This window comes from Eulemur rufifrons, chromosome 5, assembly GCF_041146395.1.
Source record: "Eulemur rufifrons isolate Redbay chromosome 5, OSU_ERuf_1, whole genome shotgun sequence".
In the NCBI taxonomy this organism is placed as follows: domain Eukaryota; kingdom Metazoa; phylum Chordata; class Mammalia; order Primates; family Lemuridae; genus Eulemur; species Eulemur rufifrons.
This window is the reverse complement of record NC_090987.1, coordinates 29,777,267-29,792,995: the sequence shown is the minus strand read 5'-3', so window position 1 is coordinate 29,792,995 and position 15,729 is coordinate 29,777,267. Positions and strand designations below refer to the sequence as shown.

Here is a 15,729-nt window from a genome sequence, read left to right as displayed (position 1 = left end):
TGCCTAAAGCAATTTAAGCATTAAGGAAATTAAAACACAAATTTCAGTTTTTATTTTGAAAACTAGTCGAGTTCAAATCATGCATGCTTTTAAAGAAGCTACATCTGCTTGAATTGTTTTGGTTATTTTTTTAATGTCATCTGCGTGAACAGTGGGGCATGAGCCAGGTGGTGGGCACCACAAGGAACACTGTCGCTAAACGTCTCCCCAGATGCCCTGATGCTACACCCATGGCCTCAGCACTGGTGGGGGGGAAAGTTGAAAGGGGAGGTGTCTCAGGGTCACCCAGGTCTCACCTTCTGCCTCCTCACTCTGATGGCAGCCTGAATACACATCTTCAATGCAGTGTTGCATCTCTGGCTTCTGACAAACCACTGAGAAGACAGCCCTGCCTGCTAATACCTTTATCAAGTCCAGGACTTAATACTTCCCCAGCCAGATACATCCTGATACACAATTGTGTAAACATCTGCATATTTGCTGACTGTGGCATCAGGGGTCCAATTTCTTATTTTGTTGTTGGTTTTTTGAACTAATGTAGAGTGCATTGGACTTTTTCTGGTATAAAGTTCTATGAGTTTTAAAGCATACCTAAATTCACACAATGACCACTGGAATCAGGATTTAAAACAGTCCCATCTCTCCCAAAAAACTCTTGTGCCGCCCTTTTGTAGTTGCATCCTCGACCCAGCCCTAGCCCCTGGCAACCACTGATGTATTCTCCGTCACTATGGTTTTGTCTATTCGAGGATGTCACATGGATAGCATGTGACCGCATTGAGTCTGGCTTCTTGCACTCAGTGTGATGCCTTTGGGATTCATTCAAGTCATTGTACATATTGATAGTTTCTTCCTTTTTATTGCTGAGTATTAGTCAGTAGTTGGACCGTAGTTTATCTCTTCACCACTGAAGAATATTTAGCTTGGTCCAGTTTTTGGCAATTATGAATAAAGCTACTATAAATATTTATGTACAAGTTTTAGTGTAAACATACCTTTTCATTTTTCTGGAGTAACACACCCAGGAGCAGAATTGTTGGGTTATATGGTAACTCTGTGTTTAACCATTTCAGGGACTATAGCTTTTATTCTCTTAACAGGGTCTTTCACAAAGCAAGAGGGCTTAATATGGATAAAATTCAGTGTATCAACCCATTCTTTTTGGTATCACGTCTAAGAATTTTTTGCCTAACACGAATTGCAAAGATTTCCTCCTGTGTTTTCTTCTAAAAGTTTTATAGTGTTAACACTTTACTTTTAGATCTGTGATACATCTTGGGTTTATGTATATGGGAAGGTTTAAGTTGAGCAGTTTTTCTTTCCAGTCTGTATGTCTTTCATTTCTGTTATGTGCCTGGCCAGGAGTTCCACACGATGTTAAATAGTAATGGTTAAGAGTAGACAGGGGAATTTTAACGTTTTTTAAAAAATATAATCACCAAGGAATTTGAACACACAAGAATCATAATCATTGTGATGGCTTTGTGCCTTCTCTGCCTTCCACAATTGATTTTTACCAGAAGCAAATACAAGTAAAAAGGTGTGCCCTTGTCTTTAGCAGATGGATATTGCGTTTTATACATAATGTCATTTTTTCCACAGATTTGAGTTGAATGTTATTTAGAGTATTATCATTTCTATGTGAATTTTAAAGTTAGTATAATTAAAATTATGTCACATGAACAAAAGTCAATCTGTGTTCTTTGAAAATGATTCATTTTTGTTAGCTGTTAAATGAATCCAGGAGAAGGGCTCCAAAGCATATATTCTGGACCAGTTCTGCTCTATTTCCTAGGGAACCAGGGAGTTCTCTAATCTTCTTTCACCCTTTCTCTCACACCCATCTTCCTTTCTTGCCTGGAATGTCCTTCATGTGAAAGACCCAGAAAATTTCGGGCAAGTTGCTTAAAGTATATTTGGTTTATAATTTACTACCTGTATGTAGGAAAAAAAAAACACTAACAACAGAATATCTCTACTACCTAGTTGGAAAGTTATCATATGAATGTGAAAATATTGAAGAGGTGGGGGAGGGTCCATTGCTAAAAGAGAATATACTGTATCATCCCATCTTTCCAGAAAATTCTAACCATGATTCCCACTGAAGAGGAGAAGCAGAAAATCCAGGAAGCGCAGCTGGCCAACCCCGAAGTGCCCCTGGGCAGCGCAGAGCAGTTCCTCCTCACGCTGTCCTCCATCAGCGAGCTCTCTGCTCGGCTCCACCTCTGGGCGTTCAAAATGGATTACGAAACCACAGAGAAGGTAAGCGCCGGGTGAGAGAGGCAGCCCATCCCAATACTCCGGGTCGAGAAAGGCGGTTTGTATCGGTGACTGTTAAGGTAGTGAAATATACCACTCTTGACACAGGATGTGGAGAGTGAGTTGATGGTGTCTGCTGGCACCAGCCTCAGATACTGCACTGTGGGCACCAGACTGAGTTGTAAAAAAAAAAAAAAAAAATTACTTTTTTTCAAATCCTGCATTCTCACTGTAGGAAATTTGGAAAATACAGACAAGTGCCATATAGAAAATTTCCTATAATTCTTGTACCTGATGATGATCACCTTGACTGCCGTTGACTATGGCGGTTACAGGTCTTTGGGGCCTTTGGGAGAGTGTCCTCAGCAGGAAGTTGAAGCAGATTCCAACAGGTTGAGAGAATGAAAGGAAAGGGACCTTGATGGGGAAGGCTGGGGGACATTCCTACTGAGCAGGATGCAGACGCAGGCTTCTCTCTGGACAGGGCAGAGGCATTATCTTTGCAGGCTGAGCAGAAAGAAGAGGTGAGGAAAAGGGAGAGGTGGAAGGTGAACTGCAGGGGAGCTTAGCTGAGAGGAGATAGGTTCTCAATCCTAAGTTCTCAGAGAGGCTGTATGGTCTCTGTTTTCTGGCAAAGGGAAGTAGCAAAGTCGTGTACTGAGGACCAGATAGGTGGCGGTGGGTTTGGGGGTGCTTCAGGAGGGAGCTACTGTCTTTGAATTCATGAGGGGGTCAGGCAGGGATGAAGACACCCAGGACTGCCGAGGCAAATGCCGTGACTGGGTCGCAAGATCAGTGAACACACTCAGGTGACTCTCTGTAGCCAAGTGAGGTAATGTCATGTTGAAGACAGATGATTGGGTCAGCCTTGGTTGGGGACTGGCAGGGCCAGCCTAGCAGTAGCGTCTGAGCTGACCTGGCTTTGGGGTGTTGGTTAGGGGAGAGCCTCGGTGAAGATGTGTAAGTGGGGACCACAGAATGGCAGTAGAGGCAGGAGGGGAGATGGAGGCACGATGCAGGACAGGCTGGAGGTTGGAGGGGGTGGGGTAATGAAGGCAGCTGGAGCACTGAGGACGGTGGCCCTGTAGTGAGTAACCCAGGCTAAGCAGTGGTCGGCCACAGAGTGCCTTAAGGGGAAGTTAGGAGGCCTGGGATGGTCAAGGTACAGTGAAGCCACAGTTTCCATTGTCATCTGCCTGGAAGGAGGAAAGGCAAAGAGAAGACTGTGTTCTAGATGCGGAAGGAAGTGTGCCACAGACGTCAGCTGTGGTCAGGAGGGAGCGTGGGGGGTGGTGTGCCCTGAGGGTCCTGCTTGGGCTTAGATGATGGCAGGAACAGGACAGAGCGTTTGTCACCCCAGCACAAGCACCACCGTTTGGTCTCCACTGAGAAGACTTTGGGGAGTAGAGACTGTCCTTTCACACTTTTCCATACCTACGAGCCTGTGCCCCTCACGTGGGACCACCTTGTGCTGGGAAGAACCCCCCCTTGTTATCCCTTATAGAAAGAATAAAAACAAAGTAAAGCCAAATTATAGGTTTTTTATCATCTTCTATTTTCTTTTAATTGAAAGGAAGTGGCAGAACCACTTTTGGATCTGAAGGAAGGAATAGACCAGCTGGAGAACAATAAAACCTTGGGCTTTATCCTGTCCACCCTCCTAGCCATTGGGAACTTTCTAAATGGAACGAATGTAAGTCTTCCCTGTCCCTCATCCCCCTGCCTCCCTTGTCACGAAATCCTCGAGGGCATTGGCTGAGGGAGGCTGTACCTCAGGTCCCCCCAGACACAGTTAGAATAACTTTCGTACCTTCTTGCGGAAAATCTAGAAGGAATTTTGTTCTTAAAATATCAGAGCCTATTTTGTTTTATAGCTGGATAATCAGTACTAATCAGAGCCTATTTATTTGTACCTGTATCTTGCTTTAAATAAGAAAACTTAGAAAAATAAGCACACTGTTCCTTATGAAGTGTGGCTACTCTCAAAATTGACATTGAAGAACTTTCTTCAACTCTTTTCTTTGTTGTTGTTCCTGAGCTTATCACGCAAATATCTGTGCTTATGCACATTTTGATACTTTTTATTGGCTCAGCTTTGGCCAGAAAGTATACAAAGCAGCAGGGCAATGGGAGAAAGAGGCTGTAGAAATGCGAAGTCAGAGGTGCAGTCCCACAGCACCCTGATTTTGGGGTGAGCCCTGGGACGTGGCTCATGGTTGCAGTGGGAAAAAGCTGGAGGGTCAGCCCCTTCTTCGTGTGGCTGGCCCACATGTGATCAGCCAAGGACGATGGAGCATGTGGCCTGAGACGCTTCAGCTGCAGAGAAACCAAATGCTGGGCTACGGCAGCCGGGCATTGATTCTAACCATCTGTGCCGTTCTAAGAGCCTACGTAAAACTTGTTCTTCTTGTTTTTTCTTTGATGTTTGCCAAGCAGGCCAAAGCGTTTGAGTTAAGCTACCTCGAGAAGGTTCCAGAAGTCAAAGACACAGTGCACAAGCAGTCGCTTCTCCACCACGTGTGCACCATGGTGGTGGAAAACTTCCCAGACAGCTCCGATCTGTACTCGGAGATCGGGGCCATCACCAGGTCAGCCAAGGTACGTCCGTGGACGTCAAGGACTGGCCTCCCTCGGCCTCCGATGTTGGCTCTTTATCAGTCATCCCTGGGGAACACATGCCTGCACCCCATGCTCTAGAGTTTGTGAATGTGATTTGTTTCATGCCATTTCTAATGAACTTTTAAGATCTTTTTCCTGTCTCTGGTTCTCGGCTGGACTCTTTGCTGCCAAGGTATGGAAGGCAAGCCTGCCACCCCATTCCCGACTCCCGAGTCCACTGTTGAGCAGTGTTGTTCCCGAGGCTGGATTTTTGAGAACGTTAAAACCGCACAGCTTGTCTAAGGCGGACAAACGTGTCAGAAAGATGCAGTGAGGCTCCCCCCGAGATGGCCACAGGACCTCGCAGTGAGGCGTGGAGCTGGGAAGCAGGACTCACCTGGCCCCTGCGCCCACAGATCGGCCGCCTGTGTGATGTTCCCCAGAGGGAGCATTTTTATAGGGCTGTAAACGGTATGCAGCCTCGGCCCCTCGACTGCAGGCTCTTAAAGTGAGCGCAGAGTTAACATCTTCACGAGCTCATGGTTTATTAGAAAAGAGACAGCCGCAGTCTGTGGACACCCATCTGCCTCCAAGGCAGGACGATCACTGAGGCGGAACAACTCCCAAACATACCAGAACTGGGAGACGAGAAGGTCTTGGAGCGCAGGAGACTCACGGGGGTGAGGAGGGGTGCCCTTGAATAGGGCATGGGAGCCAGGCCAGTGTGGAGGAACCTCCTGGAAACACACGCCCAGCTGGGGAGCGTTGGGATCCAGTATGGGAGGAGAGTGGTGGGCAGAGGTGGGAAGCCAGGAAGGGGGCTGCTCTGGCCTCCCTCAAGGGGCTGTACCTCTCTCTGCCTTCTCCTGCAGCCTTGGCTTGTGGGGCCGGGGTAGCCAGGAGCCTGGGCCACCTGCCGTAGGAGCCACCACCAGGCTGGTGCCACATGCACCGAGCCGGGGCCCCCGAGCTGGCCTGACAGATTTTTTTTCTCAGCTCCATTGTGTCATAAGTAAGTGAAGCCTTTTCTATCCAGACCCAGAATTCCTTTGGTTTCAGGCAAATTGTTTCCTCAAAGGGCGATGAACCCCCTGCTTACCCGAGTCCCAGCCTTCTGCCTAAACTTGCCTTCTTGGCTCTATAGCACCAGAACATCCAGGACACATTGTGTCTTCCAGATACCCTCTGTGCTCGGCGTGTCTGCCTCCGCTGGTGACGCAGATCTTCTCACAGACCCCACTTTTGTGGACTTGATCCCCTCCGTTGTCCTCCATAGGGATGGTTGGGTGGCTGAGGTTACTCCAGCAAGTCCCTGCTCAGCGCACCCTCCAGGCCCTGCTCACAGGACCACGGTCACTGGCATTGAAGCCGGGGCAGCTCCTCTCCAAGTGTCTCCTGCTCTCTGGCTTCTGCCTGTCCAGCCCTCACACTTTCCCCACTGCTCACGCTCCTTCCCCATCCCCACCTCCAGCTCACCCACGTGTTTGTCTATGTCTTCCTCCCCTCCTCTCCCTCTCAGTTTTTTCCCATCCCACATCTTCCTCTATTAACTGTGGCCCTCCTGTGTATTTTTTCATGACTAGATAACTTTCTGATTCATGCCATTTTTAGTCTCAAAGTTCTCTAAAAGCTTTTCCTTAGAAAGCCTTGTCTCGGGTCATGTCAGTCAATCCAGACTGTTTGCAGTTCCCTGGGCACACAAGGAGTGCTCTGTCACATCTGTTCCTTGCACGTGTGACTTGCCTCTGTTGACGAGACCTCACACCCACACACAAACGTGCACAGGCCTGGGGGCTGCGGTGCATCCTTCAGGCTTTGGTGATCACCTGTCTGTCTGGTGAGCCTCTTTGAGAGTAAGAATTTGGTCTCATTCAGCATTTATGTTCATGTTCTCTGTGCCTGGCTTAGGGACTGGTGTCTACTGGTTTCCCCATGAGTGTTGGTTGAATGCGTGAGTGGGTAGATGAATAAAATAATCAGTGACACAAAGTGTCAAAGGGATCATCATGAAGAGAAGCTGGCTGTCCATTAGCTGGTCCCCCAGTGTGGCAGAGCTGTCCATGTGTGACTAGGGTGCATTCCTCAACCTTAGTGAAATATCATCTCTGAAGGACAAGAGCACTATGAAAATTTTTGAGACATCTACTCAGTTCATCTTGTACTAGGGTTCCTTGCTATCTTGTTTTCATTTATAGTTCCCAAAGACTTTCCTAAGATTTATTTCCAAATATGACTAAAAAAAAAAAAAGTGACACATGTATTGGGTTCATCTGGAGAACGGTTTTATCACTAAATGATTTGATGTCAAGATAATGACAAATCCACATGTGAATAATTCTTAGGCTGTAAATATGTTTGTATTTGAAGATGTGAATTTGGTTTTGATGTTTGTTTCTTCCCAGAGGCAGTTTGGTCTCCCAGTTCAGGCTGGTGTCCGGCTGTTTCAGTGCATTTGCAGTGTTCTCTCTCTGATTTTCAGGTTGACTTTGATCAACTTCAGGATAATTTATGTCAGATGGAGAGAAGATGCAAAGCTTCTTGGGATCACCTCAAGGCAATTGCAAAACATGAAATGAAACCCGTTTTAAAACAACGGATGTCAGAGTTCCTAAAAGACTGTGCAGAGCGAATTATAATTTTAAAGATTGTCCACAGAAGAATAATTAACAGGTAAGTGGATTGAGGAACTTATAGAAACATCAGCAAAATGGCTTGTTGAAAATATTCTGCAAACCAAGATCTGAAGGTTAAATTTATGGAATTTTCTTTTACATTCTTGGTGCATAGCAAGTGCACCAATGATACAGATGTTTAACAGTTTCATGGACACTTAATTTGTCTTACACACATAATAGTTAATGTCATCAAATCTTGAAGTTGGAAGGAATCTCGGAGATAATTTGATCCAAAAATCCTACTTGGTCAGGAATTACATCTCTAAGATCTCTGACGAATCAGACCCTGCCTCTCTGCATCTGCTTGGACAATTTCACCTACAGAGAGCATGCTCCCTTGCAAGGCAGCTCTACAGTTTAGAAAAATCCTCCTTTACCTGATCCACAGTTAGCCCTTGGAGAACTTATTAATTTTTTATTCATGGGGTACAAGAGCAATTTGGCTATATTGATAGATTGCATCGTGGTGAAGTCAGGGCCTTCAGTGCATCCGTCAGTGGAGCAATGAACATTGTACCCAGTGAGCAACCTCCCATCCCCCATCTCCCATCCCCCTCTGAGTCTCCATTGTCCGTCATTCCACACTCTGCTTCACGTGCACAATTACTTAGCTCCCACTTATAAGTGAGAGTATACGGTACTTGGCTTTCTGTTTCTGAGTTATTTCTCTTAAGATAATTGCCTCCATGTTGCTGTAGAAGACGAGATTTTGTTCTTTTTCATGGCTGAATAGTGTTTGATTGTGTTTATATACCACATTTTCTTTAGTCCTCTGTTGAGGGACATGTAGGTTGATTCTGTATCTTTGCTATTGTGAGTAATGCTGCAATAAGGACACAAGTGCAGGTATCTTTTTTATATATTGGTTTCTTTTCCTTTGGGTATACCCAGTAGTGGATTGCTAGATCCACTACTAGCATTGCTAGATCGTGTGGTAGTTCTAGTTTTAGTTCTTTGAGAAATCTCCATACTGTTTTCTATAGAGACTGCACTAGTTTACATTCCCATTAACAGTGTATAAGAGTTCCCTTTTCTCCACATCCTCGTCAACATCTGTTATTTTTTGTCTTTTTAATATTGTAATAGCCATTCTGATTGGTGTAAGATGATATCTCACTGTGGTTGTAATTTGCATTTCTCTGATAATTGGTGATGTTCAAAATTTTTTCATATGCTCGTTGGCCATTTGTATGTCTTCTTTTCAAAAATGTGTATTCATGTTCTTAGCCCACTTTTTAATGGGGTTATTTGTTTTTTGTTATTGAGTTATTTGAATTCTTTGTGAATTCTGGATATTAGTCCTCTGTTGGATGTACAGTTTATAAATATTTTCTCCCATTCAGGTTGTCTGTTCACTCTGTTTATTATTTCTTTCGCTGTGCAAAAGCTTTGCAGTTTAATTAAGTCCCATTTGTCTATTTTGATTCTGAGGTCTTAGCAGTGAATTCTTTGCCTAGACCAATGTCCAGAAGAGTTCTCCCTAGGTTTTCTTCTAGTATTTTTAAGGTGTCAGGTCTTACATTCAAGTCTCTATTTCATCTTGAGCTGATTTTTGTGTATGGCAAGAGATAGGGTCCAGTTTCATTCTTTTGCATATCAGCCCCCTTTACTTTAAAGATAAGCCGTATGCTTTACTTTTTCAGTCTTTACAAAAAGAACAAGCCAATGTCCCTCATAAAAAAAAAAAAAACACAAAACACCCAAACTGTACAAATCAGAGTGATTAAAACTAAAAGTTTTGCCTACAAATAGTGGATCATTTGTATAATACTGTTTGTTCCACATAAAGATTTCCATCTGTCTCCTGCTGTCTTCTTCCTCATTTCCTGATAACTAAAACTTGGGTACTTGTTTGCTCTTTTAATTTCTTCTACAAAATTTTAAATAATATCTAGTGATTTTTATTTATAAATTAAATAGCTTAAATAAATTTTGTTCTGCCAGTTTGGTGTTTCCTAATTAAGATTTATGTAATATTGCAAGAAAATGTTTCAAAATATTTACTCAGAAATCTTTATAAGCATCTGTGTAGGAACCATTGATTAACATGTTATTCATAATATGTTCATGTCTATTCCAAGTAATCATTAAAGGAATTTCTAGGCAACATTTCCTTATTCCTATTCAATTCATGTATAATTTAGGAACTTAGAATATTTTCCTTAAAATAGTACTTTATCATTTTTCTTACAAAAGTTTTACACAGCCATTTTAGAAAAATGTTAAAAGCACAGATAATCAAAAGAAAACGTAATTTCTGCTTTGTGCGTTGGTTTCTTACTGAGAGATTTTAGATAATTTTTGTTCCTTAATACTTGAAGTCGTTGTCATACCTGTTTTTCCCTTGCAGATTCCACTCCTTTTTGCTCTTCATGGGCCATCCACCGTATGCGATTCGGGAAGTGAACATAAACAAGTTCTGCAGGATCATTAGTGAATTTGCACTAGAGTATCGCACCACCAGGGAAAGGGTTTTGCAGCAGAAACAGAAACGGGCCAACCACAGAGAGAGAAATAAGACCAGAGGGAAGATGATCACTGATGTAAGTTTCACAAAATCAGTCTCTTTGGGTCATTTATCTTCAAAGTAAGATCAATCATAAATCCTCCCAACAGTTTGGGAGCTGTGCCTTTCTTTTTTTTTTTTTTTTTAATAACTGTGAAATGCCTCCTTTAAAAAGTGCTTCTGACTCTGCTCTTTTTCATTTTTGTGAAAACCAGTACCAGTCCGTGGCTTGTTAGGAACCAGGTTGCACAGCAGGAGGTTAGTGGTGAGCAAGCAAGCGAAGCTTCATCTGTACTTACAGCCTCCCCTCATCGCTCACATCACCGCCTGAGCTCCACCTCCTGTCAGATCAGCAGCAGCAATAGATTCTCATAGGAGGGCGAACCCTACTGTGAACTATGCACGCGAGGGATCTAGGATGTGGCTCCTTGTGAGAATCTAACGTCTGATGATCTGGGGTGGAGCTGAGACGGTGATGCTAGCTCAGGGGAGCAGCTGCAAATACAGATTATCATTAGCAGAGAGGTTTGACTGCACAATAAATGTCATGTGCTTGAATCATCCCCAAACCATCCTCCCACCCCACCCCCCTGGTCTGTGGAAAGATTGTCTTCCATGAAACCGGTCCCTGGTGCCAAAGGAGTCGGGGACCACTGTTCTATATAACAAACAAGGGCCTAGGATATGTAAAATCACATGACTGAAGGAGGAACATGTAACTCATTTTGGTGTGTTGTACGTCATTAAATGCTTGATTTCCATTTCTTCTGATATGGGTAAAATCGGAAGAAGAGAAGAAAAATATATTAAAAAAAAGATAATGCTAATTATCATAGGAAGACAAATGTACCGATATGGGAAGTGATTCAGGATTTTAATCATCAAAACAATGCTATATAACCAATCAGCTGACACACGGACCACCTATTTGGGGGCATCTGAATAGGGAAGTTGATGTGATTGCAGAGACATAATCTGATGGGTTCTTGGCAGTCCCTTGAATCACAGAATATCAGGGTGGAAAGAGATCCCAGGGGACAGTGAATCCAGCAGGAGTCTCCCTACAGCACCTGGGGATGTCCCTGCACACTTACATGTCTCTCCTGTCCCTGAGCTCTTCCCCCCGTCTCCCACCTCAGCCCCCAGCCCACCAGGCTGTGGGTGCAGTGGGCATTCAGAGGCGAGATGCCCAGTAAGTAGAGGGTGAAGGGAAGTGTGAGATCGATGCCAGAGACCAGCGAAGATACGCAGTGCAGATGCCTCTTCCTGATGTGCTTTTATGAAACACGAAACCCAGTTGGTGTCTCACACACCTCTTCCATTACTAGTGGCCTGTAAGGTCAGTTCCAGGCAACAGGGAGAAATTTTCTGGGAATTCTCCTTTACTCATTATTTATTCTTACTTGAGCATAGGGAGAATGAGTCATCTTTTTTGAGACTGACAGATCATATTTGGAACCTGTTGAAGGACTCTTCAGTGTGATTTTTTTTCATGGCTTGGCACCCATGAACTTTTCCCATCTGTGTATGTGTTTAAGGAGTATGTGGCTCCCGGTTGGCACAGGGATGGAATGAGGAAAAGATCAAGCCATAGAGGGTGCCGTCACCCAAGGGGTTGCAAGCCTCAGCTGAACTCGGGTCAGGCAGATTTCTCTGGGGAGAAAGAAAATGAATTAAGCCTGCCTTTTGTGCCTAGTTGGGGGTTCATGTTGCAGGCAAAACAGAGGGCAAGTGGTTACTGCTGTCTGGAGTCCATGTTCCTGAGGGTCTCACCTTCACATGGAAGCCAAGGTGCGTTCACTTAGAAATAGGGTTGTCATTTTAAGGCAATTCTGAGAACCATGGACTAATCAAGCCACTTAACATCCACCTCCACCTAAGCCCCTTGTTTCCTTGGCATTCTCTGGACCGTTAGGGAGTACTCAGATGACTTTTCTGCAGAAAGAGCTCTTTCTACAGCCCCCTAGCAGCTCTGAATGCCAGTGCCATCAGTCCACGGTCCTCTGTCTCCTCTTTTGAAATCTGGGTTCAGTAGGATCTTTAGCCTCCAGGGGGACAGCAGCTCAGGAAGTAGATTAAATCCGCGTGGGCAAACTATGGCCCACTTTTCATTCCAAAGTATTATTTTAAAAGTTTTCAAAAAGGGATCTCTTATTTTTATGGAAACGAGACAACATTGGAGGGTGAAAATACAAGCCCAATATGCTTATAGTTATGAAAACACATCAGAATTTCTTGCTGAATTCTTGAGGTTTGGTTTTTTGTTTTTTTTTTATGGATCCCACTAATTTTTAAATTATGTCCTTCTCTGAAACATTTGGTTTTCCCAATTATAAACAGGTGAGAGTTTCTAGAGTTTGACGGAAAAATATTGAAATTCTCATTTAAATCTGGACAGTACAGGCTTCTTCAGTTCAGGGTTCACTGTCAGCCCAGCCCATGTTTTTAGTGGCCAAAGTGGCATCATTCGTGCGGGAGGATTGCCCCCTGCTGGAGGATTAGGATATCGTCACTTAAGGCAAAGTGGACAGCCTCGCGTTTTCCCAGCTCTCAATTATTAAGCATTTTGTGTGCCCAGCACTGCACTGGGCACCAAGGAAGATGTCAATATAATGAAAGACAAGCTTTTACCCCAAGGATGTCACACAGTCTGGTTAGAAAATGACACATACACAAATTAAGCTGCAGAAAACAAAACCAAGCACTAGATTTAGAATCATAGAGCCCTTGAATATTTAAGCTAGAAGAGATTTTAGAGAGAATTGTATTAAGTCACTTTTAATATAGATACTGAATAGAATGAGGATGCCAGTGGTCGCAACTAAACAGAGATGAGAAGTCTGGGGTGAAATCTGAAGACCCTGTGTTTATGCAGTCAGCCCGAGACCAGCTCCTAAGTGCCCTTCCCTCTTCTCTCCCGGTTTCTGGGTATACAGAAGGCTTCCTTTCTCACAGTCGTGGGTCCTGCAAGGTAATAGCCAGTAAGAAGCTAATTCCTTACCCTCGGTTCCAAAAGTGGTTCTAGACCAGATGGTGACATAGACAAGGCAACACAAGGCAGCTGTGGCCTCTCTGCTGTCGTCGTCCTCCAGATGTGGGTTTGACAGCTTGGCCTGGTAACCAACCCCAGGGCTCCCACATCCGAGGACAGCTGTAAACCTGTGTGAGACCCTTAACCCCTGTCAAGCCCAGCTTCCTCTTCTATACAAAGGGAATGATGGTTACTTTTAGCAACGTCCAGAGGGCTAGAGATTTTATATATGCAACACCTTGCACGTGTATTAATTGCTGGGAAAAATGCCAGTTGTCCTGGTTAAACAAATACGCTGTAAAGTAAAATATATGTGTATATATATATATATATATAGTAGTGGAGCAGGAGTGTTGTCTCTTGTCACAATGCCATTTGGGTGAGGCAGTGTGGAACGTGATGAACTAGAAGCATTTTGTCATTTTAACTTCCAAAAGTGTAGTCAGTTCTTAAAAAAAAAAAAACTGGTGTCAGATTTGCCAGCCTGGCCTGTAACCTCAGTGGAAACACTTACATGGAAGGTGTGCTGAATTTAAAATCAAGAGATTGATGTGACTTTTCACCCTCAGCTTGTTTTTAGAGAAGGGGTATTTTATGTAAAGTCACTTAAAGAAGTTGATCTAGTGATAAAGTAATTAGAAGTACAGAGGGTTCAGGTGGCCACCATGAGGGACAGGTGAGATTTTAGAAGGAAATTCATGCCACGTTTCTGAGGAGAGAGTGACATGGAATGTCCTGCTTGGGCAGTCGTCCCACTTTCCCGTCTGGCCTGTGCATGGAAGTACTATTGGCAGCCCAGACCCTGCAGCCTGGGCAGGGAAGGGTCCAGCGCTTGTGATGAGGGAGGCTGGCAGCTGACAGGCAGAGCCACACGAACAGAGGCCAGTCCACTCACTGGGGCTCTCATGGCCGGCAGCTGGTGGTGGGCTCAGCAGGCCACGGCCACCCAAGTAGCAGGCCACACAGCTGGGAGTGAGGTCGGTAGTGGTCAGGGAACCAGGTAAGCTGATTGCTGACCTCGGGCCACCCCAGGATGTTGGCTGGAGCCCTGCAAGTCCTTCCTGACGCCAGTCAGGGCTGGCGTTGGTGTTCACGGATGGAGTGTCCAGACAAGGACAGCAGGGCAGGGCCCGGCAGCTCGCATCTCAAGAGGGTGTACCCAAGTCATGGTGGCCAACTTCTTTATTTGGAATTTGATGTGACATTGAGATGATCTCATCTTTGTTGACTTCTGTGCTTTCTAAGAATCCCTTCTGTCTTTTCCATCCTGTCCTGTCCTGTCCTGTCGGGTAGACTGATGACGAGGATGAAGTTGAGGTATGACTGTTTATAAACATGAAGAACGCCACATGACCTTCCCATGTGCGCTGTAGTCTAACCTAACGTAACCAGCATGAAGCATCAGCACCATTCAGTGCTTTAAACCATGCATGGACATCTTCTGGTTGGTTTTTGTGTGATCACTAACCACCTGACCAGCTCCCGTCATGCCAAATGTGCCAGGGACTGAAGGGTCACCTGCACTTTCCAAGCTGTCCCTGGGCCCAGGCTGGCCAGTAGCCCTGTCGCGAGCCGCAGGCTCAGTGGGTCTCTCCCTGCTGCTACTGGAAAAGTGGACAAGGGATTTTCCTTTCGTTCCTCTGTCCTTTTGGCAACTCAAGGGTGAGAACTGGATTCTAGAATAACCATATTAAGAGGCCTCAAACAAAAGAGGAAGTGGGGCAGTAGCCAGGAGCCAGGCCAGAGCCTCTGCCACCAGCCCGTGGGCAGCCTCTGCAGTGTGCCCATTTCCTTGATTGGCGTCCATGGTACCCATGGGTCGGTGTGGGTGCAGTGGTGGGATGGCAGGGGCTCCTCCCTGCCCGTGGGTGAGGGAGCAAGAGCCAGAAACCAAGCTGGGGCTGATTGGCCCTGGAACATGAGGAGGGAGCAGTGTAGACGGTGCAAGTCCCCAACCCTGTTGCTGAGACACTGGATGAAAAGAAGCCAGGAATCCATGGACCTGTTGTTTGCAAATGTTGCTCTGACTTTGTTCTTCATCCAGACGTTTGGCATGGTCTACATACAGTGTTCTAGCATATCTCTTCTAAAACATACATGCCTTGACTTTTTGTTCAGTTAGAATTAGAGAAAATCATCATGTGTTTGTAATGCTTATTAAAACTACATTTTTGACATAACTAAAAGTAGTGAGTGTTGACGAGTTCAGTTTCAGCATGAATTTTTGTGTTCTGTTCTGTTCTGGGCCCTGACACTAACCCTCTTGCAGCCTGTGGCAAGCCGCTTATTCTTGGAGGGCCTCAGTTTCTTTTTCTTTAAAGTGAGGTGGGACTAGATCTAGAAGAATCCTTCTCAACTCTTAATATGGTATGATTCTGTGATCGAATCCCACTTTTGTAATTCTCCCATCATAAGTGATATTTAAGAAAAACATAACTGCTTTCTGGCACTAAGTAAAAAAAAATAAAGCTTCATATATATGGTTAACAAGGCATATTTTAATTCTCATATCAGGGCTTTGGTGTTAAAGACAAACTTGATTTTTTTTGGTTCTTCCCAGAGTCAATATCAGTTGCCCCTGGCAGGTACCCACTAAGGGAATCCGAGAGACCTGCTACAACGATGGCTGGGTGGTGTTCCTTCTGGGGCCAGTGGCTTTT

The 15,729-nt window shown here is 44.8% G+C and overlaps 1 protein-coding gene across 3 annotated transcripts in view; it reads left to right on the top strand.

Annotated features, from left to right (window-relative positions):
• The window catches only part of FHOD3 (formin homology 2 domain containing 3), a 428,111-nt gene that overhangs the window by 395,505 nt on the left and 16,877 nt on the right, over positions 1–15,729 (top strand). For 2 of the 3 annotated variants that reach the window (XM_069468095.1, XM_069468094.1), the window contains 5 exons: positions 2,080–2,262; positions 3,833–3,952; positions 4,696–4,857; positions 7,337–7,527; positions 9,883–10,075. In XM_069468095.1, the coding sequence (XP_069324196.1) occupies positions 2,080–2,262; positions 3,833–3,952; positions 4,696–4,857; positions 7,337–7,527; positions 9,883–10,075 (849 nt within the window). Of the gene's footprint in view, positions 1–2,079; positions 2,263–3,832; positions 3,953–4,695; positions 4,858–7,336; positions 7,528–9,882; positions 10,076–14,362; positions 14,387–15,729 lie in introns of all 3 variants that reach the window. The other variant, XM_069468093.1, reaches the window with a different exon arrangement.